This window comes from Nyctibius grandis, chromosome 2, assembly GCF_013368605.1.
Source record: "Nyctibius grandis isolate bNycGra1 chromosome 2, bNycGra1.pri, whole genome shotgun sequence".
NCBI classification, from domain to species: Eukaryota; Metazoa; Chordata; class Aves; order Nyctibiiformes; family Nyctibiidae; genus Nyctibius; species Nyctibius grandis.
In genome coordinates, this window is record NC_090659.1 from 56,316,543 (window position 1) to 56,339,928 (window position 23,386).

The 23,386-nt window shown below is 38.2% G+C and overlaps 1 protein-coding gene across 1 annotated transcript; it reads right to left on the reverse strand.

Annotated features, from left to right (window-relative positions):
• Positions 1–236: 236 nt before the first annotated feature.
• SEPTIN10 (septin 10) lies at positions 237–22,467 on the reverse strand. Its single transcript, XM_068417573.1, has 7 exons — positions 22,374–22,467; positions 18,159–18,320; positions 16,514–16,610; positions 15,776–15,944; positions 5,246–5,378; positions 1,525–1,715; positions 237–324 (listed from the first exon to the last, which is right to left on the reverse strand). The coding sequence occupies exons 1-7, from the start codon at positions 22,392–22,394 to the stop codon at positions 309–311; spliced, it is 789 nt and encodes a 262-aa protein (XP_068273674.1). The 5' UTR covers positions 22,395–22,467; the 3' UTR covers positions 237–308.
• Positions 22,468–23,386: the final 919 nt, after the last annotated feature.

The window sequence follows — 23,386 nt, forward strand, 5'->3', positions numbered from 1 at the left end:
TGTTTATGGCAGGGACATTTTCTTTGGTACAATGCACTTAAAATGAAAGCACGTTGGCCGCACGCATGTAAGGCAAGTGTGCATCAAGGCAGACTCGTAATAAAAAGTCCATGATGGCAATGACAGTCATCACCGTACCGTATGTGTACAGATCATACTTTAAAATTCTTCTTTTGCAGCGTGCAGCAACAAGAGATATTTCCAAATCCTTTAGTAAGAAACTGCAACTCCTACACCTCCAAAAGCACACTGTGAATCATTGGTTCCTCAAGAGAAATTATCAATATTGTTTCTTCTTATCATCAGTATTACGTAAAGCTGGAACTGAAAAACAAAAGCAAGCACGTAAACTGTAACATATCCTGAAGAAATAAAGCTAAAACAGAGAAAACAAATCTAAAAATGTTCTGAAGTTGAGTTACTCATAATACTGCAGATTATGACTTCTGTTACCAAGAATTCCACTTTCCTATATAATTCCAGAAAAAGTAGTCTAGGAAAAGGAACATGGTAACATTACTTGAAATGCCACAAATTTTGGCAAAAAACACAAGCAGGCTGCTAGCATAGACCCCAAAAATGTCAAAGCTGTCTTGATGATATTTGTGGAATATGTGCACCCATCTAGCTTCTAGAGTTTTTCATAATCTAGCAGTTATGAATAGTTTCTGGACCAAAAAATCTGCTTTCAACTGCAGTAAGATATTAATCAACAAAATGTTATCTGCAGTAAAGTTGTAACCTATCAGAAAAGGAAATCAATAAATTAATTGACTTTTCCTCATTTTGGAGAAAAAAAAATAATTAAATTTAATTTAATGTTTATATAGGAACATTTAATTCAATGTTCATATATGAAGAAGCTGGGCATGTTATTCTGGAGACTACTTTCAAAAACATTTCTGAAATTTCACAATTTATTCGAGTTTTGCTTTTGGGAGTGGAGAAGGAAAGAAGTGGGTGGGAGGGAAGAAAGTGAAATGTTTATCAGGGCATATTCTGCACTCGCTGTAATTTTACAGCCAATTCTATCAATCACTCCTCTCAAAAATCTGTACTAGGAAGACACATCTAGTATTATGCGACAGCAGCAGTCAGACTGCTTCATAAAACTAACATATCCTACATTCAAAACCTGAGTGCTGCAATCAAGTACTATTTCTGGAATTCCCTGCGTGAATTTCTCTCCCTCTCACTCTGTTTGTGAACATTCACAGTTTCTTCATCTCTGACATCACAACCCACGAGTTCAAGTCGAAAACCTTGGTTTCTTCATGGGGAAAAAAAAAAAAAAAAGAAAAAAGAAAGAATGCTCATAGAACATATAGCAATTACTCTAAAAGTAAATTTTAGAGCCAGAAATCCAAGCATGACGGTATTTTACACACTTCTGTCTTCTTGTCACATAACAGAATAGGAGCGCATTTGTATCTTGGCTACAAGATTACTAAAATTTGTGTTATAAAAGTGATATGTGAAGAATTTTTTTTATTGCTGCCTCTGGTGACTGGCATCAGCACTTACTTTTTGTGGTCCTTGTCTCTCTTCAAACTAACAACAGGGGTAGAGACAGAAGCTTGTGATTGGAGAAATTCAGCATTAGCTTTCTTCTCAATAAACACAGCTATTTCATCTTCTAGAGCTTTTTTCTTTTTCTCTAATTTCAGTTTCTCTTCTTGATGTATTAGCATACGATGTTCAAATTTAGTCTGTATCTGTTTAAAGAAAGCACAACAAATATATTTCCAACTAGTAACACAAGGTGGTGATATCACGATACAAAAACCCTCTGCAATTAAACAGGAAATCCTACCTCAACTTGTGTTAAAAAGTCATAAGACACTGCAGTTCTTTCCCAAAACTGGTAAGACTAAAAAACAGCAATCCAGAAAAATATCAGATTATTCTCATGGAAGGCAAGCTACTGCACACAAAGTACAGGAGGAAACCATGGAATGCACTAAATGAATATTAGATTTCCTACTAGATTTTACTATATCTTTATTATATCAAAAACAAGGAGGCCTTTAGAGAGGAAACAATTACCAACAGAAGGATTAAATCAGGATCTGCCAAGTAGAATCTACTTCCCTAAAACCAAGTGGGCAAGGAATCATACAGACTTTAGTGTTACACAGGTATGTATTTTCATATGTATATAAAATTTTAATATGTTGTCTTGGTTTGGCCTAAACCAGGCCGATTTTCCTTTCAGTGATTTTTACTTTCAGCTAAGTCTCCTCTAAGTAACTGCACTTTCTGAAACTAACTACATGTTTTGCAGACAGTGTCTGCTTCCAGGACTGATAATGCTCGAAGTTTGTAGTTATCACTGAGGCACCGGTAGGGATATTGTGCAGTAAGGCTCTTGCTGTACTTTTTTCCTTAGAGAAACCAAGGTCACCGCTGAATTCCTCACTGCTTACAAGTGAAAAGCCGAAGGGGGGTCGCAGCTGCAGCGGGGAGCAGACAGGGCAGGTGACCCAAAATTGACCAACGAGGGTATTCCATCCCATACACGTCATTCTCGGTATAAAGCGGGGGGATCACGAGGGTCTCGCTCTTGCTCGCTCTTGCTCTTTCTGCTATGGCCGGTGTCCAAGGAGGACTCCGACTGTTTTCCTGCTGCCCCCGATCCCGATCTGTGCATCCCTGAATCCAGCTCTCGACCGTTGCTAGGCCCAGCCTGGGCCTTCCCGGAGCCTGCCCTGCAGTGCCGGTGGTGACGTTGCCGACATCGGGGGAGCTCGATCTTGGTTTTGTATATATATTTGTATATATTTGATTATTCCAATATTATTATTATACTCTTTTTCGTTATTATAGGTTTATTAAAACTGTTTTAACTTTCCAACCCGTAAGTCTCTCTCCCTTTTCCCTTTCCCTTTCCCTTCGGGTGGGGGGGGGGGGAGGGTTAACAGAGAGCGTCTGCTGCAGGTTTAATCGCCAGCCCAGCTTTAAACCGTGACATATGTGTATTAATTACATTTACATATTAATATGTATACACAATAAGTCTGGTTGGGGGAGTTACTTGTGGGCTGCCAGAAGTTAACTGCTTTTCTGCAGTAATTCTTTCATTGGTCTTTAGACATATTAATGGATTATATTCTCCAGATGCATTTTGACCAGTTTAAACCTACTGTGAGGTTGTGCATGATAACTAAAGGGTACTTCACTCCACCCTGCGTCACCTCCCATCTCCCTACACATAACCTCTCCTAGAATCCTGCTTCTGTATCCATCTGTATTGGTGTAAATCAATCTCAGTGAAGCTATGCCAGTACAGAAATCAGAGATTTAATTTATTTCCATCTTTTGCAAAGAAGGAACTAAGAAATAACTAAGATTATAAATACAATACTATGCCTATTTTATACAGTGGAGCTGTCAGATTTTATAAATGTGTGTGTATACATGTATGTACTGTTCATTTATTTATTTCATTGCAGCAGTTAACCATATGCATTGCAAAAACAGGTATATCAATACAAACATGAAGGGTAGAAACAGTAAGATCCTAAGTGATTGTATGTCTCAGGAGTGGTAATGTTGCACATTGCACCAAGGAGTTTCCTATAAATGAAGGATGTGAAAGCAATTTTAAGTACAACAGAAATTCCTGGTTTTCTTTAGTTTCCAGATATACATACAGACTTCTCAGAGAACTAGCAGCAATAGTATATGACAAATGTTCTTTAGGAGTGACCACATCATCACTTTTCCACATCAGGAACTGGGAAAACTAATATCCATCATTCAACTGCAATATGCAGAGCTCACAAACAGCCTGGCATAAATCATAGAAGGAAAACATGAAAGGGTACCACAGATACTGTGTAAGACCTAGCTGAACCTACTTTGAACATGGCCAAGTATTCTTCCAATTGGATAGCCTCATACTGAGAAGGATTGAACCTGTATTTTTTCTCCACAAGTAGTATGAGGGACTGAACAGATTTAGAAAACAAAGTATTAAGCTTTCTTCTTATTTAAAACATGCATTTGAACACGTCACAAAAACTGCTACATCTTTGCTGGGAGACTGAGGTGCAGAAAAGAACATTAATAAATATACACACATTTCCAATTTCAATTAAACCAGTGTTTGAATATAAATACTCATGACCATGATAGAGTCTGACAGAAAGTAGATGAGAAGATCCCAGTCCAGCTTGACAGAAGTAAATCTTCAACAACATATTCAAGAAATGTTCCATATCGCCAAATATTCTTAAGGCAGCTGGGAATAGTTGGGATTTTAAAAACAAAACAAAACCAACTAAAACAAACCCCTCCACTTTCAAACCTCTTAACATTAGGGTTGAGCTTATATTTAATAACTGAACCTGGAGGTCATACAAACATACATGCCCCATGCTCTTGGGCTGAAAAACAACCCATGGGATTTTTTCCTGAAATGTTGGTGTTTACAGAGCAACCTATGCATGAAAAGCACCTGCTGTGCTGCTATGGCATACCAATGTTTCTCAGCATACTGCTAGAGAAGATTAAGAAACATATAACCATTATATTCATCACTCTTACTTCACCATATCACCTCCTACTCTATTGACTTGTCTCAGCTATCCACCAAAGCCTTTAGACCATAAGCTCCCTCCCTCCAAAAAAAAAGACTGCCATTTATAGAATCATAGAATCATTTTGGTTGGAAAAGACCCTTAAGATCATCAAGTCCAACCGTTAACCTAGCACTGCCAAGTCAGCCACTAAACCATGTCCCTAAGCACATCTACTCGTCTTTTAAATACCTCCAGGGATGGTGACTCCACCACTTCCCTGGGCAGCCTGTTCCAATGCTTGACAACACTTTCAGTGAAGAAATTTTTCCTGATATCTAATCTAAACCTCCCCTGGCACAACTTGAGGCCTTTTCCTCTCGTCCTATCATTTATTACTTGTGAGAAGAGACCGACACCCGCCTTGCTACGACCTCCTTTCAGGTAGTTGTAGAGAGCGATAAGGTCTCCCCTGAGCCTCCTTTTCTCCAGGCTAAACAACCCCGGTTCCCTCAGCCACTCCTCATAAGACTTGTTCTCTTGTTTGCTTGTGTCTAATCAATCTACTAATCCAATCAATCTGTGTAATCAATCTGCTTTTGATTTTCAGCATTACTGCCCTCAAAATATTAGGAAATTATAAATATCAACTAGTTGTGATTTTGCTAAGAACTTAACTGTTCCACAACTCAGCAAACAAACTCAAGACAGACAGGCGTGCTTACCTGTTGCTCTGCTGCTTTCAATATTGCTTCTTTCTCCTTCACTCTCTGCACAAACCGTTGTCTCATCTCCTCCTCTTTTCTTTGCAGCTCAAGGTAGAACTCGTGCCTCTTTGCCTCATAGGCTTCCTGTAGACTGAAGTCCAAAAATGTGAGCAAGTCTCCGGCACGCTGCTTTATTCAATGTGGAAAACCAACAATATGGAACATTATTTAAACAATTAATACTCATCTGAAATATTATTTTCTACAGCTCCCCACATAAAAATTCATAAACAAACCTAAACAGATGCAAGCACCTTACCTTTCTAAATTTTTATTTACATAAACAACCCTGAGTAAAACTATTTATGCTAACAGCTCCTGGGCAACTTACATTTCAAAGTAAATACAGCATTTTAGGAATCTCCTGTTCTAAAAGACTTGAGTTATAACTTTCTGCCTCCAACATGCAGAATCTTTTTCTTTAAGTTATTTACTAATAAGACACCAAAATTGCCAGAAAAATCCCCAAAAATTTCCACATTGTGAAATCTCAGTCTTAAAAAAGGACTTTACAAAAACAATGCATCTGGAGCATTAACACAACTAGCGAACTGATTATTCCTATATGAAAAAGGAAAGAAAATAACAAGACCTTCAAAGCATTCTCTTTATGTAATGTCAAAATTTAAGAACTGCAGAATTACATTAATATAGAATAAATAATACAATTTCCTAACTAGCTCAACATCCAAAAGATAGGATTACTTCCCAACATGCATCAACCAAGACCTCCAGACTGCTTGTTTTTTCCTGAATTCTCTCTCCCAGAAGGTAACACACTGCATACATACCACATTTACATTTGAAATTATATAGGAGGTGTAAATTAGTTCAGATCATTGAGCAAGTATCTGGCAACAGAACAAAACAGCAAGTTATTAAAACATTTCTTCACCTTTAAATCTATGCCTCCCTTCGCTTTTTTTTTAAGTTACTCTACTAGACATTTCAGTACACAAGCCAATTTTTTTCCTCCCAACAACAGGTACTTGAAATTGAGAAACTTCTTTCATATCAAAGCATATCACAGCAAATTAAAAGATGCTGGTAATTTATTCATATACTGCTAGAGGTCTGATGTTTTTGGGGTGCATACTACCACGGCCCTCACCACAGTGCTTGCAGGAAAAGTTCTGCTTTTCAGGGAAAAAGGAATGGAGCTTGTACACAGATGTATCTCATACACCAAAGAGCAAACTACCGCTGAAAAGCATAGCTGCTTAATGACACAAGTTCTTCCAAAAAAACATTTACCACAAACTTCTCTAAGTCACAAGATTCCGGAGAGGCAGAATTGGTGGATCGGAGCTGTGCTAATGGTTATGACAAAAACAAAAGGATCTGTCCAGTATCTTGTAGGATAAACAGATCAAAACATGGATAACACTCTAGTTCTTTATTCTGGAGCTGTTCTCTTACACCATTCATCTCTTCTAACGCTGAGTGCTGACTAGTCAGCCCTTCTCAGCTATCATGAGTTACTGTCCTTTGCCAGGTTTCTCATGCCTTCCACTCTGATGTAAAATAAATCATAGAATCATAGAATGGTTTGGGTTGGAAGGGACCTTAAAGATCATCTAGTTCCAACCTCCCCTGCCATGGGCAGGGACACCTTTCCACTAGACCAGGTTGCTCAAAGCCTCATCCAACCTGGCCTTAAACACTGCCAGGGAGGGGGCAGCCACAACTTCTCTGGGCAACCTGTTTCAGTGTCTCACCACCCTCACGGGAAAGAATTTCTTCCTAATATCTAATCTAAATCTACCCTCTTGCAGTTTAAAACCGTTCCCCCTCGTCCTGTCACTACTTGCCCTTGTAAAAAGCCCCTCTCCAGTTTTCCTGTAGGCCCCCTTCAGCTACTGGAAGGCTGCTAGAAGGTCTCCCTGGAGCCTTCTCTTCTCCAGGCTGAAGAGCCCCAACTCTCTCAGCCTCTCTCCATAGGAGAGGTGCTCCAGCCCTCGGATCATCTTCGTGGCCCTCCTCTGGACTCACTCCAACAGCTCCGTGTCCTTCTTATGTTGGGGGCCCCAGAGCTGGACGCAATACTCCAGGTGGGGGCTCATGAGAGCAGAGTAAGAGGGGCAGAATCACCTCCCTCGACCTGCTGGCCATGCTGCTTTTGATGCAGCCCAGGATACAGTTGGCCTTCTGGGCTGCAAGCGCACACTGTTGGCTCGTTGAGCTTCTCGTCAACCACCACCCCCAAGTCCTTCTCCTCAGGGTTGCTCTCAATCCGTTCACCACCCAGCCTCTATTTGTGCTTGGGATTGCCCCGACCCACATGCAGGACCGTGCACTTGGCCTTGTTGAATTTCATGCAGTTTGCACAGGCCCTGCTCTCAAGCCTGTCAAGGTCCCTATCAAATATTTAAATTTGCTTTATGTTTTTAATACACATACACACTTTTGTACCAGTTTTTAAGTCTCATCTTTTACTATTAACACAGTTTATAAATGGACAGACTACCAAAAAAGGACATCTAAAAACTAATGATTTAGAGCAACAGTAAGCTTAAACAGTTCTCTTCTATATTGAAATTTACGATGATTGGGCAGTTTCTCAATCCTGAAGTTTCTTATTTGTATTGAAAATATAATCTAAAGAGAGAGAAGAATCATCTTGAAATTGCACATGCAGACTTAATGTTTGTAAGATCTCAAGGTCAGAACACTTTTCGTATTCTATCTTATTTGTTTGCAACAAAACAAATTTGGAAGAACAACTTTTTGGGGTTTGGTGGGGTTTTTTTATCATCTGTGAAGTAACTTAGGTCATCCTGAAACAGTATCTACCACATGAAACACGGGCATGGTTTTCACATAGGTATATTTAAGTTTAGACAGCATATGTAATAACAATAAAGCTACAGCACAGGTTTTTCAAGTGCTAGCAATCTCCCTAAACAATCCCTCCCTGTGTCAGTTCTGCCAGCTAACATGCTGCCTTTGGGTGCAATAAAGCCGCTAGAGCAAAAGCTAGATGAAGCTAACATGCTGCAATCACACCTTCGTTTCATTATGTAGACATCCTTACACTCAGCCTAGGCTGGTTTATCAGGTAAAAGCAATTTTGTCTTGCAATTAGTAAAAGATTAACTTTGAAGACTGGCTTTATTAAGTAATCAAATTGCATGTATAAGGAAGAGGAGAAATAAAGGTGTATTTTTTAAATCCCTCCCTCCCACTTGGACTGAATTGTTCTGGAAATCACGAAGACAAAATTAAAACAAACTTTCCTCTTCTGTGCTTGGCATATCTGCAACATAATGATCCAAACAGTCTTTGGTTTTAGGAGGTTTGGGGAGGAGGGAAAATTAGTTCACCAGATCTTAAGACAATCCTTTCAACATTACTGCATCCACTGCTCACAGTAAAACACTTTTCAGTTTACCTAAAGACTGGTTTCACTACTTCTCACATAGCACATGATGAAAATCAAATTCACAGGTTCTCTCATTCTTCTGGGTTGGACCGCTAAAATTTTATACTCTATACAAAACCACTTGTGAAATTAATATGTTAAAGATAATTATTTAAATAATGTATTCTTATTGAGATTTTGGAGGAAGGGATTGTGAAGAAAGTCTACACCTTACTAATCCATGACATACCTCATAACAGCACTATCACCTACTTTTCTACAGAAGCATAGCTGTGACACACAGTTTCTCTATCTGTGTAAGACTTAGAACACAGAAGCCTAAAGAGGCAAATCAAACATGTTATGTTCATAAAGAAAGACTCTGACTGAAGTGAATTCAACTCTCAGTGGAACACAATGTTTGTGTGCTTTGAACAACACAGATTTTTACAGAATATTTTACGGTTTGTTCATTTAATTTTAAAAAAGCTTTCAAATTTGAAAACTTTTTGCATCACATTTGACTATCAATTAAGGTATATCAGAAAAACTAAAAAGTTTAAAAGTTAACTAGTGGCAGGTATTTTTAGCATGGGCCGTTGACTCAGTGAACTACCTAAGCTGATATGAAGCAACACTAAGGATGTGGTAGATCTAAATAATTACCATTTTCCCAGTGGAGGCATGAAAAACAGGTATTTTGGATGCGGTTCAGTCTTACCATAAGGAGGTTAAAATATTTAGCTCAAATGCAAAGGTCAGCAGTTGGTCAGATGAACTCCATTCCCAAGTGACTTCTTAAGGAAGACATCTAATAGCCTTTCAGATATTACATTTCCTTTCTTAGAAAAGACAATTGGAGTCATATCAACGTTCCTCTACATGTAAACTTATATAACTGAATCCTTCCTGTTTTTCTGTCATCATCCTCAAAATAGACTGAAAAATAAACATGTTTTTGTTCAAGAACTGCAAGGTCTGAACATCCCGGTTTCAGGAAGGAATAAAGCATGGAATATATGATTGCTCACGTATTGAGAAACTGAGATGTTTATGTTACAACTATGTTTAACTGCAATTACAATGAAGAACAAATTGTAATTATGAGCACAGAAAAACAACTAAACAAGAGAATGATTAACATCAGAGAATCCAAGTATGCAAGCATTCAGCCTGAATATCAATCTTTGGCTTTTTTCAACAGACGCTTGCCTATTAGTTTTCTTCTTTCGAAACAAGAATGTCCCTGTAAGCAACAGCATAGCTTAGATTGGAAAATGGACTTATAAAGTGTCCAACTTCAAAACAGCAGTAATCCTCTCCTCCTTTGCAAACATCTAAGCTTACTAGGTATGTACATATTTAGAAGTTTGTTTGGCTGGAACCACTTTTCATGTCTACATTTCTGTTTTCAATTATCCCCAATTTTTCCATTCAGGCCATCTCAGCAATTACCTCTTGCTGAGACTGACCTGAAACTAGGAATTCATGTTCCTAATGGACATAATTGGACCATCAAAAAGGCAGGACTAGACCATCCACACAAAACAAAAGGTCTATCTTTACTTTTCAACAACAAAGAAATGCAAATACTAATTTTAAGTATTAAAAAAATGATCATAAAAGTACTTCCTGGATTTTACATCCAACAGATACTGCATAAAATGCACAAACCATCCCCCCAAATACTCTGCTATCCATTGACTTCATTGCATAAATTTTGCCATAACAGGCTTTCCAAGCCTGTTCCTGATTGGCTGCTTGTCATGTCTTGGAAATGAAATTATACCTATATGACTAAGTTTAGCCTTAGATGGTATTCCATTTATTCCCTGAAGCACCATATGGTGGATTCTTCATTTTTGAAGTGGTTTACCACACGTTATATTTTAATCTGGTATGGTACATACGTGACTCTAATTCTCACAGAATCACGGAATCACAGAATCAACCAGGTTGGAAGAGACCTCAGGGATCATCGAGTCCAACCGTTGCCCTGACACCACCCTGTCAACTAGACCATGGCACTAAGTGCCATGTCCAGTCTTTTCTTAAACACATCCAGAGATGGTGACTCCACCACCTCCCTGGGCAGCCCATTCCAATGTCTAATGACCCTTTCTGAGAAGAAATGATTCCTGATGTCCAACCTGAACCTCCCCTGGGGAAGCCTGAGGCTGTGCCCTCTTGTCCTATCGCTAGTTGCCCGGGAGAAGAGGCCAACTCCCACTTCACTACAACCTCCCTTCAGGTAGTTGTAGATTGCAATAAGGTCACCTCGGAGCCTCCTCTTCTCCAGGCTAAACAACCCCAGCTCCCTCAGCCGTTCCTCATAGGTCATACCCTCCAGACCCTTCACCAGCTTGGTCGCCCTCCTCTGGACTCGCTCCAACACCTCAACATCTTTCTTGAAGTGCGGGGCCCAGAACTGAGCACAGTACTCAAGATGTGGCCTCACCAGTGCCGAGTACAGAGGGACGATCACTTCCCTAGACCGGCTGGCTACACTATTCCTAATAGAGGCCAGGATGCCATTGGCCTTCTTGGCCACCTGGGCACACTGCTGGCTCACATTTAGCCGGCTGTCGATCAGCACCCCCAGGTCTCTTTCTGCCGGGCCGCTTTCTAACCACTCTTCCCCCAGCCTGTAGAGCTGCATGGGGTTGTTGTGGCTGAAGTGTAAGACGTGGCACTTGTTCTTGTTGAACCTCATGCCGTTGGTCTCGGCCCATCTATCTAACCTGTCCAGATCCCTCTGTAGAGCCTTCCTACCCTCCAGCAGATCGACACTCCCACCCAGCTTGGTATCATCTGCAAATTTACTGAGGGTGCACTCAATCCCTACGTCTAGATCATCTATAAAGATATTGAACAGCACCGGCCCCAGAACTGAGCCATGGGGAACACCGCTAGTGACCAGCCGCCAGCTGGACTCATGACCTTTTGGAAGGATACCCCACTATAAGACTGCACTCTTCATAAAAAAAGTTTTGTATATTTTTTTTGCAAGGTATATGAATGAGATTAAGTAAGTTCCCAATTACCCATTAAATTATGCTAATTATTGTTATCCAATTTAAATAAATAATGGTTTGATAAAATGCCAGAATAAACCAGGTGTCCTGAAAGCAGCAGAATTAATAGCCCAAATTCCTATGGATTATTTTAACGTTCTGTTCTTTGAATGATTGTAATACCCAAAGTCCTGCCTACTTCCTTACACCTTTTTAACTATACAAGTAGTGTCCCTCCATACTTCCTAAATATTCTTTACTTATGGTGAATACTCCCATGGATCTTTCACATGCAGTAGCCTTATCTACTTCCAAATCACCCATAACCTTCTCATCCTACTGCAGTACTGCCAAGCTCCCAAGAGTTTCAAAAGACAGTGCTTTATTCAGAGGTAGTGATTTACTGACAACAAATGCACACTGGCTGGCCAACAACTGGTAGGAGAAAAGGTCTTCTGCTTTTCCTGCAGTAAGAACACTAACCATGTAATCCCCTGGAAGCATTCAACCCTTTACTGAGGTTTGAAAATGGAGAGTTGGTTCATAAGTTATTTGGGAGAGTCTAACAGACTGATCATGTAAACTTAATTTTCCCTGGAAATCTAGTTAATGAAAACATTAATCCTTAGAATGCAATTGCATACAAATTAAAAAGTTATTATGACACAAAGTCACAAAAAATATAGGATTACGGAATAGGTAATTTTAAAAGTGTACACAAGACAGTCACTTCAGACTACTACCATCTTTCTTTTCCCTCCTCACACCTAGTAATAAAGATGCAAATATATTTTTCCCTTGTGTGCTGAAACCATCTCTTTCCATGTCTCCCATAAAAAAATAAAGCTTGCCGACATGTTTTTTCACATGTGAAAGCCTTTACAAATACCTGCCCACAATCCCTCTCACAAGGTAGCTGAAAATCCAAGAATTACTGGTTTTGCTTTGCAGTGGCGTACAATTTTGGATGAATAAACTACTGTTGCACTTTTAAATCCAAAAGAGTGGTACAGAACTTCACAGGCAGCTTTTTCACGACACGCCAAAAGGCAGGGCGTGTTAGCTACTCAAGTGTCAATGTTCAAATGCTACAAACCCCAGAGCAGTAAAATCAGCCAATTATTCAAGTCTAGCAGAAATTTTCTAAATTTACATAAAATAACCCAGCTCAGATAACCAAATTTAGTATGTAGACAGCTACATCACAGGCACAAGATATGACTTTTCAACATGCATTTTGATCATTATTTACAGAAGTAGCATAAAATTTTAATCATCAGTCATACACTGCTATGCAATATTAACTACACTTTAAAACTACAGCTCTTAGAATCTATGTGTGGATATATATTGTAAACATCTTTAAAGACAAAGAGGGTGACAATTTAATAACACATTTTTGCCTAGAAGAACAGGATACTCCCTATTCTGAAAGATATTTAAAGTTACAAGTCAGCAAAATAGGAAGCACTGAACTTCCTCCACGGAAAGAGACGTTTTCTATCACACTGCTGAGGATGACACTTTTTATCGTTTCCTCAGTAGCTTCATGAAGCACCTTACGGGCAAGGCTACATTAGTCTGCTAATTACACTATAAAGAGACCCTCTAAATTCTCTTCCTTTTTTATGGTATCATAAAACCTCTCTCACAAAAGACCAAACGCCTTCTCTTTCAGACCTGCCATTCACTATGCCACATAACTGAGGGACAATGACACATCCTAGATCCAGTCCCACTTTTGTCTTCCTGTTACAGTAAATCTGGGAAAAAGTTATTTTTTCAAGATTCTCAGGGAATACCTATTCTCATTTGTGGGGTTCCATTGGGTCACGTACTGAATGAGCTATGTCCAGGCATGTCCAGGGGGTGGTAATGGGGTGGTGATGAACTGACCAATTATAATACAGAACGAGGACCTTGGCTATGAGAAAAATAAGATATGGGGAAGTTGAAAAATAAGAAAGAATGCTGCACCTGCAAGATATAGCTTTTTAGCATAAGCCAATCAGAACTAATATAGAGGCGTGTGGACAAAGCATACTAACCAATCATAATAGAAATGACAAGTACACGGAGAGTGCACAAAAATAGAATAGTATAAATGTACCCTCAATAGAATAGTATAAATGTACCCTCAGATACATAAATAAAGGAGACCTGCTTAACGATCATATTGGTCTGCGTGCATTTACTCTGAGCCCTCTCACTCATCCTTCCAAAACAATGACATTTGCAATAGATGTCGTTTACTAAAACTAATTAAGTGTTGTCTTGCCACAAAGCTCTCAACAAACTGACATTTAGTGGGCCATACATAAAAACTACACACCAGAGGGAACTTAGCTTTTCTGTATCTCCACAAAGCAATCCATTTCTAAACCAACTTCTGAAGCATAAAATACTGTGACATTTTGATAAACCTGCCACTTTATACCATTAATAAAATGCAAACTGTTTAGGGGTTTTACAAAGACAATTCTTGTGTTTGTGGAAGAAAACAGTTCTGTGGATGACCAGTTTTATAACTGAACTCTTATATGATTTTATAATTTAACTCTTATCTTGAAATGGCTGTACATTGTGAAATTCAAGTTCAGAAAAGCCAAAGATACTGCAGTAAATATTGCCATGAACAAATCTCTAAAAAAAGCTTTCCCTAGACAAAGAGAACAAGGTATCAGCTGTTAGTGTATGTTCTTAAACTTAAACCTAAACCCAGTGAAAAGTCTATGGTCAGTTTCAGTTGGTTTTAAACTTCATTCACCTTCGATTCGCTGTTTATGAAAAGGATTTATTCCTTTCTTGTTAAGAGAAATGCCAAGAGACCACTGTGATTCATAGTCAGCTCACGATCCTCTAAATGAACTAATCTTTAAATGTGCCTTGACATTAAGACTTCAGAAAGTGCCCACATCCAGCATCTTCCTTGGCCATGTTAATCTTATTTAATTACTATTGTTTGAACAATATATAAATTAGACCTAGCCAAAGTGAAAGAAATGCGGCTCCATCAACACTCTATGAGTTACAGTAACTGTACCTGCCTTAGAACTTCTGTGCAAAGTACAGGTGAAAGTAAAGAATTTAAGCCACTAAAAACAACTATTTGGAAGGAAGCCATTTAAAAGCCATTTATTTTTACCAGAACAGAAAGGGTAAAGACAGTCTGATCACTAAGTAAAACAAGAAGTAAACAAACCAGTTGGTTCAAGCACTAGAAACTGCTTTTAATGCAAAGTCGTATTTTGTTTTCATGTCTGGTTTAAGTCAGTATTTCCCACCATGACTATGCAATAATAGCACTTCGCTAAACCACGAAGGCTTGAAGAACTCCTGAAGCATCAGTTCCTCCCCATCAGGATTCTAACCACTTACAAAATACAGTCCCATGCATAAAGCAACCAAAGGAAGTTGGAAGAGGGAGAGGGAGATGACAGAATTGGAAATAAAAAGATTAAACAAACTGGATATAGAAATTGTCAATCCCTCCTGCAGAAAGCAACTTTACTACATGAAACAACTGAGTGTCTCTAACCCTCTGCTCAACTTGCCTTTGGAATCCTCTGTTAACTTTCTACAGTCCAGCAAGATATTTCTTTACCTGAAAAGGCTAGACATCTGTTATTATGGCAGATAATGTGGGAAGCCAACAGGGTAACCAATGACTTTGTAAAAGCTTTTGCTTCAATTCTTTCTGAACTTTGAGGCTAATCAAATCGTTGTTCAGAATCAGACATTATTAAGAGAGAAAGTAAAACAGCATGCTAATATAAAATGAAAATACTTTAAAAGGCATAAAGTGCATGTACCTGAGGAAAACTGACATTCACCATGACAAAAATTAAAATCCCCGGGTTTATTCTAGAAGAGAGATTTCAGAAATACAGCTAGCTTGTATGCCTTTAAAAGCAATGCTCATATAATCCCATATATTTCTCCATGAAGATAACTGAATGAACAGTTACATACTTACTGTGATTAAAAATAACTCAATTCTTTCTCTCTTAGAAAACCTATTCTGTATATGAACCCTGCACTGTATTGGGCTGATACAGTCAAATGTGAAGTGAATGGATGCTGAAAGCAAGTGCTGCACATGAAGTCCTTTACCTGACTGGTTTGTTCTCAGGGCCAATGTCTCTGAAGCCCATCTCTTCCAGTCTGCAGCATCTGTACAACTCATAATGTCGTGCATGAGTCTGCTCTCTTAAGTCTTCCATATTTGTGCAAATAAGCATCTCGCGAAGCTTTACAAAGTCACAGTGGTTCTCATTTTCCACTAATCAGTTAAAAGAGGAAGATTATTATGCACAAGTAGCAAAATTGTCAAAATATATTTTAAACTGCGTTGAGAATCATTTATTTTGTTTACTAATTATACTTCCAGGAAAAGTTATCTCATTGTTTATTATATGTCTTATACTTCCTTATAATTTCCAATATACACATTGAAGCACTACCCATAAGTACTCGTGAGCATGTTCCAACACGTCCTGATTTCCTGTTCGAGTTGAACAATGATAAATTTCTCTCTTTTCTTCCCTCTTCTTTACTGACAATCATTAAACTTTGAAATTTGGTGGTGCTAGAGGCACTGCCACCATACTAACCTATCCAAATATTATATATACCATCTCATAGCTTGATTCCAGGGATGCATCACTGCTGGTGAAACTACCAGTTAGTGCACACCGCAAGTATTAATTGCTAAACTCCTTAAACTGTTGATCCAAAACACAATCAATATGGCATCAGTGGATAATACCAGCCCCTTTTAGTACTGGTGAATTTTACACTTCAACTATAATAACAAAAATCTCATAAAAACACCTTTGAGAATTCATTTACCTTGTATAATGCCCCAAGGGTACTGACGAGCTCTCACCATTTTGTTTCCAATTTTCACCTCTTCCATACTTCCTACTACAGCAAATGGTAAATGCCCCTGTAAGAGTCACACCAATACAGTCTTACCTCTCAGAATTCTTACGTCAAAACTGAAAAGCAAACACTTCAGAAATAAATTAAGGGGAAAAAACACCATTTCAGGAAAAGCCAACAGCAGTTTTAAACCAAAAAACACTTTGAAGAGATCAGTAGCTAGTCAAACTACTGATACAAAAGCCACACTACAATAACAAAACCGGGAGGAGCGGTTGATAGATCAGATGGGCGCGCTGCCAATTCAGAGGAACCTCGACAGGCTGGAGAAATTGGCCAACAGGAATCTCATGAATAGCAATGCCAAGTCCTGCACGTCAGAAGGAATAACCCCACGCTCCAGCACATGCTGAAGGTTGCCTGTCTGGAAAGACACTTTGCAGGAAAAGACGTGGGGTTCCTGGTGGACAACAGGTTGGACTTGATCCAGCAAGTTCGCCCCAGTGGCAAAGGCAGCCAGCTACATCCTGAGCTGCATTAGGAGGAGTATCAGCAGCAAACAAAAAGCCTCTCTAGAACGCATCCCTCTGATTCGCATTCAGCCAGAGTTCATATCCCCAGTAACAGTCATGAGATGATCACAGGTTTGAACCCGAGGTATGGTTACTGCTGTGGGCTCAGCCAAATCGTCAGACATACAGGCTGGGCACTGAGTGTCTGCATGCTGATCCACAACAACTCACCAAATTAAAAAAAAAAATCATTAACTGGAAAATAAATCACTAGCAGAGCTTGAAAGGGGTAAGTACCAGACCACCACCTTTCCCCACAGCAGAAGGACCTGTTACTGAATGACAGCGTGCACATCCTCACTCCCTGGCACAAGTGACAGAGGTTGGGACTGCAGAGCCATACACTCCTCCTCCCTACTTTCAAACCCCAGTACATGCAAATGTATGTTCACGTGCATCTACAAACATACGCAAATACAGACACAGTGCTCAGAGCAAAGACATCCAGCTTCACAAGCTTAGTTGAAGTTGGCAGATACTCCTGGGAGGATCTGAAAGGACAACAGTAAAAAAGCCAGAATAACATCTAACTTTTTAATCTCCAGAGAAAATTTGTCCTTATTTCAAATGAAAGTACTAAATAAAAGGAAAAAGCAGATGGAAGACTTGCTATCATAAAGACCAGAGAAAATTGGAGAAACAAGGCACTTGAATATCTTCCCTAACAGATGTAAGGTAGTATTTGCTGAGGAAAGAGCAAAGCCAATCTGTCCTTCTATGTTTGTAATTATATATTAATTATCCAGAAATTCAAAAAAGTATTTATGAGTAAGAACCTCTTTACTGTTGCTGAGACAGAAAAGAAAAAGCTTCCTAAAACGAGTGGTATCAACAGTACAGGGACAGGAAGGTTTGCAAGTAGGGGAAAAAAAAAAAAACCCAGAACATAGAGGCTTTTTAAGAAGAGAGAAAAATAAATAAACTAACTTGTTACACAAAAACCTATAAGCCTCAAGATAATGGTGAAAGAACAGGCATGAATCTGCATTAGAAAGTGATGCTTTAGTACTGAAATACCAAAGTTTTTGTCATTTACTTACATTCATGATGGTATTAATTTTAGAAACGGTTTCATCATCAGTTGGAAACTGGTATATCTGGACGCCATTACTAACTAGTTCACTCATTATTTTGTTCTTGAACTTCTGTAGTTCGGTTTTAGAAATGCTGTCTGCTTTGCCTATAATTGGTATAATGTTCACCTATTAATGATACAAATTTTATGAAATGTGTAAGACTTCAGTTTTGAGGTGACATCTTTTATAAATTAAATTGTTCGGTGATGAGCTCTTTAAAACTTCCCTTACAGTTGAAACTTTTGCATCAATTGATATCAAAGCTTCACAAACCATAAAAAATACATTCACTGGCATCATTTAACAAAATAACAACAGATTATTTAATATACTCCCTTAAAATTAACTGATTCTGAGAAAAGAACAAGGAAGGAGGTTTCATACAGTGAAGTAGCCAGAGGAACAGCAACACCTACTTATTAACTAAATGACATTATTTATATCTCTGCTAAAAAATAGATTGTTTTAGTTTATAGCACCAGGGGACACGGTTCAGGTGTTAAATGAAAGTCGACAGTTTAAATACACAAAGAAAAGGAAGCTGGCTACCAAACCCTGCCTGCCCCTGAGCCTCTTCCTTGAGCCTTTCAGCTACAACATCTTGTTCACCTCACTGCTGCAGCAAAGAGTTTCACAACTGCTAGCAGAGGAATGACGAAGACTGAAGAATCTTGCTTACCAGTCTTTACACTAATTATTCAGAACTCAAAATTCAATTCTATTATGGTAAACTGCCCTATATCCTAAAATAGTTATGACAATAATTCGGAAAGTAGTAGAAGCCAAATTTTTCTTAAAAATACTATCACCACTCCCAAAATATGCATTTTTCAGAACTAGATACAAATAATTAATGCCAATGTCCAAATATTTTGGAAGAACAATACAAATAATTCTTCCAGATTTCAGATGACGAGAGTTTTACAGAGTTCCTTGATCATAGATGCAATAAGGCAAAAAAAAGAAAAAACCTCACACACATTCTTTTTATTCTTCTGAATATTCTGTCTGAATGGAAATGCCTAAGCATGAAATCTCACGAACAGATTCAAAATGGATGTTTTTGAAATAAATCTTATGTTTTAAGCAATATGTCCAAATGAAAAAAAGCATGCCAAACTCCAAAGTATGACTTCTAAGATCACCTGAAGATAGTCCTTAATTGTGTAACATACTCAACCAAAGCACATATGGGGTAAAATATCTGAAATCAAATAACTGAGTTAATTTAGGATTGTATAAACAACCTATTACAGCTAGTAGTAATTCACAGCTTCAATCAAATTAGCTGAGGGACATCAATGTAGGTTTTCTATCATATAGCTTTAAAAATGGATGGAACACAGAGTTCTCAGAATTAAATTAACCTTTGCTCTGTCTTTTCAACATGAAAGTTTTTCAAGCACTCATTAATTAGGAGAGAATTTCTTGGAAAATGAATAGCAGAGAAAGACTACTGAGAAGATCAGTAACAAAAGAAAAGCAAAACAGCCAGAAACTGTGATTACAGCTATCAACATTGATGTTAAATTACAACCATTGTATTAAAATTTAAAAGCAATACTACTCTGGCTTTAGATAAGCAACCAAAAAAAAAAGTTATCTTTGCTTAATCTGTTAAACAAAATTAATTTCTGCTTGCAGCATCTAAGGTTTACTTGAAAATTAGTATCTGTCTCAGTCCTTTCATTCAAGAATAACATTAATTGACAGCACGCATTTGTACTAACAAGAGACTTAAATCGTATTGAATTGGACCACATATAGACGTGCCCTAAGTCCCACTGCTCCCTCCTACACCTACTACTTGGAAACTAATGGACTGAAACCCTTCCAGCCTGTTCCCCAGCTACAACCCTCAAAAACTACAAAATTGAACTTTGCTACAAAGCAATAGGCCATTAACACAGAATCACTTTAACACCATATAAAAAGTCTACACTTCCAATAAAACCAACAGTACTGCCCTTCCCCTTTCCTGCAGCTGCTCATTGCCAGGTAAAACTAAAATCTGTGCAGCTGTCCAAGGTGACAGGTCACTTTTCTGCTTGATCAGTTCCCTAACCAAGCAAAACTCTTTAGCTTTCAATTTCAATCAGTTCCCTCATCCAGGGAACTGGCTGCCCAAAACACTTAAGCATGCACAATGGGAAGAAGCAGCTGAGACTGCCTCATTCAATAGCGAGGCAGAATGACCATACAAAGACACCACGATAAACTTCATCCATGTGCATTACTTCTCTGTTTGCTATCACCAGATTCAGACCTCTGATCATCCTTCTGCCTGAAATGCGAAGTGTCGCTCCCCCCTCCAATTAGAAAACATGCTATTACTCTAAATTAAGATTTTCATGTTACACCTTACATTAATGTCAAAACATGTTGCCCCTTTATGCTCTAGAGAATGAAAAAAATACATATACTTGAAATTATTATTGGTTGGTATCTTGCAGGCTGATTTAAGTGTATCTCTATGAATCAATGCAAAAATTTCCAAAGATTCTTTTTGAAGAAAAAAAAAAAACAAACTCAAACCCCACAAGGTACTCTCATGTCATTTCCTGACTTAATATCAATTTGTATGTAATTCTGCAAGAATGACTTAAAAATGCAGATCTATTAGTCGAATAATCACTAGTTCCCAGCAAGAGAGCATACCGAAGAAGACTGCTTTAACCTGTGAATGAAACCTGGCTGCTCTGTAGTGATTCAGTCCTAAGCAAAACTACAGGACATTCCAATGTCTAAAAGCTAGAGGCCAAATTCTTAGCTAGTCATCCAGTATATAAGCAATAAAGAATTAATTGCCCACAGATACATCTGGGTTTTTTTTTCTCTGAGACAAAGCAGAACCAAAAATAAAGCAGAACTACTTTCATTTTATCCTGACAGAAAAAATATTTTCTCAAGATGCTGGGACTCATAGATCTATTTTCTTTTTTTTTCAGAAGAAACACTGTTTTAAAGGGAGTTCAGTAAAGAGAGGGCACAACCTAGAAACCAAGTGTTTTTGTGATTTAACACAACCTCCAACTTCAAAATTCAGAGTAGAACAACATGCTCCAAGAAACTGTCCCATTTTCTAGTATCAAAGCTCTTTAGCTATCAGTGCATATTACAGAGTAGTTTCACAAATATTTTAATCTGGCGTAAACCAACACCATAGCAGAAAGAAATGACCCTGCTCTCCCCTACCTTTGTCCCACCATACCTCCCCCTGACTTGCTCTGTGCTATTGAGAAAGTTCAAAATGCAAAATACACCCACAAACAAAATTACAAAAACACCAAATGTGCTCATTAATCACAAATGTGGAACAGACAGCTGATTTGATCCTTGTTATCTTGAAGACATATCTCACGAACAAGAAAACGCAGAAAGAAAATTTAGCAGGAGAGGGTCTAGTAAAGCACAAAGTAAAGGGCTACAGTAACAGCAAACGCATTTAAGTTTTCAAATTTCTCAAAATTCCAACAAATTAAACCCAAATTATGTAAGGTTTCTTAAAATGGGTTAAACATTTAGCTTCATCCAGTTCACACAGCACCATTACAGGAAGAAAGTTAAGAATTTAGAAAGTGCAAGTAATCACACTAGAAACTGCTATTTTAAAGCTTTCAAAACAAATCAAGGTGTGAAGTTTAAAACACTAATGCAGCCTATCTTAGAAAAAGCCACGCTGGCAGGGTTTTCTGTTCACGGCACTTGCCTCTTCAGTCATCTACAACAAAGATCTGGACACTGCTGCAAAGCTTTTTATATGCCAGCTTTCCAGCAGCCCAAAAACTCAGTAGTGAACAAGAAACAAGCTTAATTAGAAATATTACAGCACTCATGGAGAGTACCCTATCCAATCATGATAAGATGTTAACAGTTTGTTAAAAGTAAAGTTGGTGCGGTTCTAATTTTTTTAACTTTTTTTTTAACCCTCATTGTGCTTCTTTTTTCAACGTTCTTGCCAGATGTCTCTCTCTCCCCTTTTGATTTGTAAATGAACAGGTGATGAACTGCAAGCTACTTGTGGAACCAATTTATTCTGAACTTAAGGTGTACCAGTACCAAAAAACATCCCAAAACCAAACACACGGATATAGAACTCAAAGGTGGTAGAGGATCTAAAAGCTACAAGATGCCCCAGAAAATAAGACAAATTCTTAGAACTCTGTTTCAAAATCTTACCTTGCTGTCTAGGCTTTTCATGGTTACCAAATCTAGGGTTTTTAGGGAATGGCCTGTAGGTGAAATGAAATAGAGGCAGACATGGATGCGAGTATCATGGTAGCTAAATAAAGAACGTTTAATTTTCAGTTCTTCCTGGAGATAGGCTTCAAATTGTGCATCTATATAATCCACTATTGGCTGATAGCTGTAAGAAATAAAATTTAACAACCAGAGATTAGCTACTCCTAAACAGAGCCAGACTAAGGAAGGAATTCCTCTTGTATTGTTTTGTGGATTTTTGCTTTACAGGTCAAAAGGCTGCTCAAGTATCTACCCAGTACAGCAGAAAATTAAATGTACAGAGTAATCTTAATTTCTGAAAGGCTACTCAAAAAAGAACTGTGCACCTAATACAGATAAAACATTTCCTAGCTACTATTAGTGAAAAAAGCTACACAAAGTTAATCAGGATTATAACCGATCTTCCCAAGTGATGTTTTATAAATTTCTGCAATCAAGCTGTGCAACTGCAGAACTCGTAGGTATAAGGAAGACACAAGAAACTCTTAGATACACTACAAGAAAAGAAAGAACATGCAATTATCAGTACCAAATAGGACTTCATTATCTTCTGAAGATGAAGTACTGTATATGAGAGAGCTCTTAAACAATAGACAAAAATTGAAAAGGAGGAATGTAAAAGAAGATTGTAAATCTGATTTGCAGTAAGTAGAGTTTACTTATACTTTATCCTACTTAAAAACAGATTATAATCTGCTTTCTAAAAGAAAGTGTTGCTAGATGTACAAGCAGTGTGACCTTACATTTCTGCTGCTATACAGTTTATACATCAGAGCAAATGCTATCAAAATTCAGAAGTAGTTGTTAACACAGAATTAAAAGAAGGACTAAAAGGCAGCTCCTATGTCTGGCATAAAAAACAAAGGCCTTCAGTAATCCATGTGATCACAGAATCACAGAATCATTCAGGTTGGAAGAGACCTCAGGGATCACTGAGTCCAACCGTTGCC

Bases quoted from the DNA above. Each gene is read 5' to 3' on its own strand.
- SEPTIN10 (XM_068417573.1), bottom strand. From the start codon at position 22,394: ATGAAAAGCCTAGACAGCAAG. The intron at 15,945-16,513 runs GTAAATGAATTC...TTAACTGATTAG, and splicing joins CCCTTGGGGCATTATACAAG to TGGAAAATGAGAACCACTGT. The intron at 5,379-15,775 runs GTAAAGGACTTC...TTTGGACTTCAG, and splicing joins CCTGAGAACAAACCAGTCAG to TCTACAGGAAGCCTATGAGG.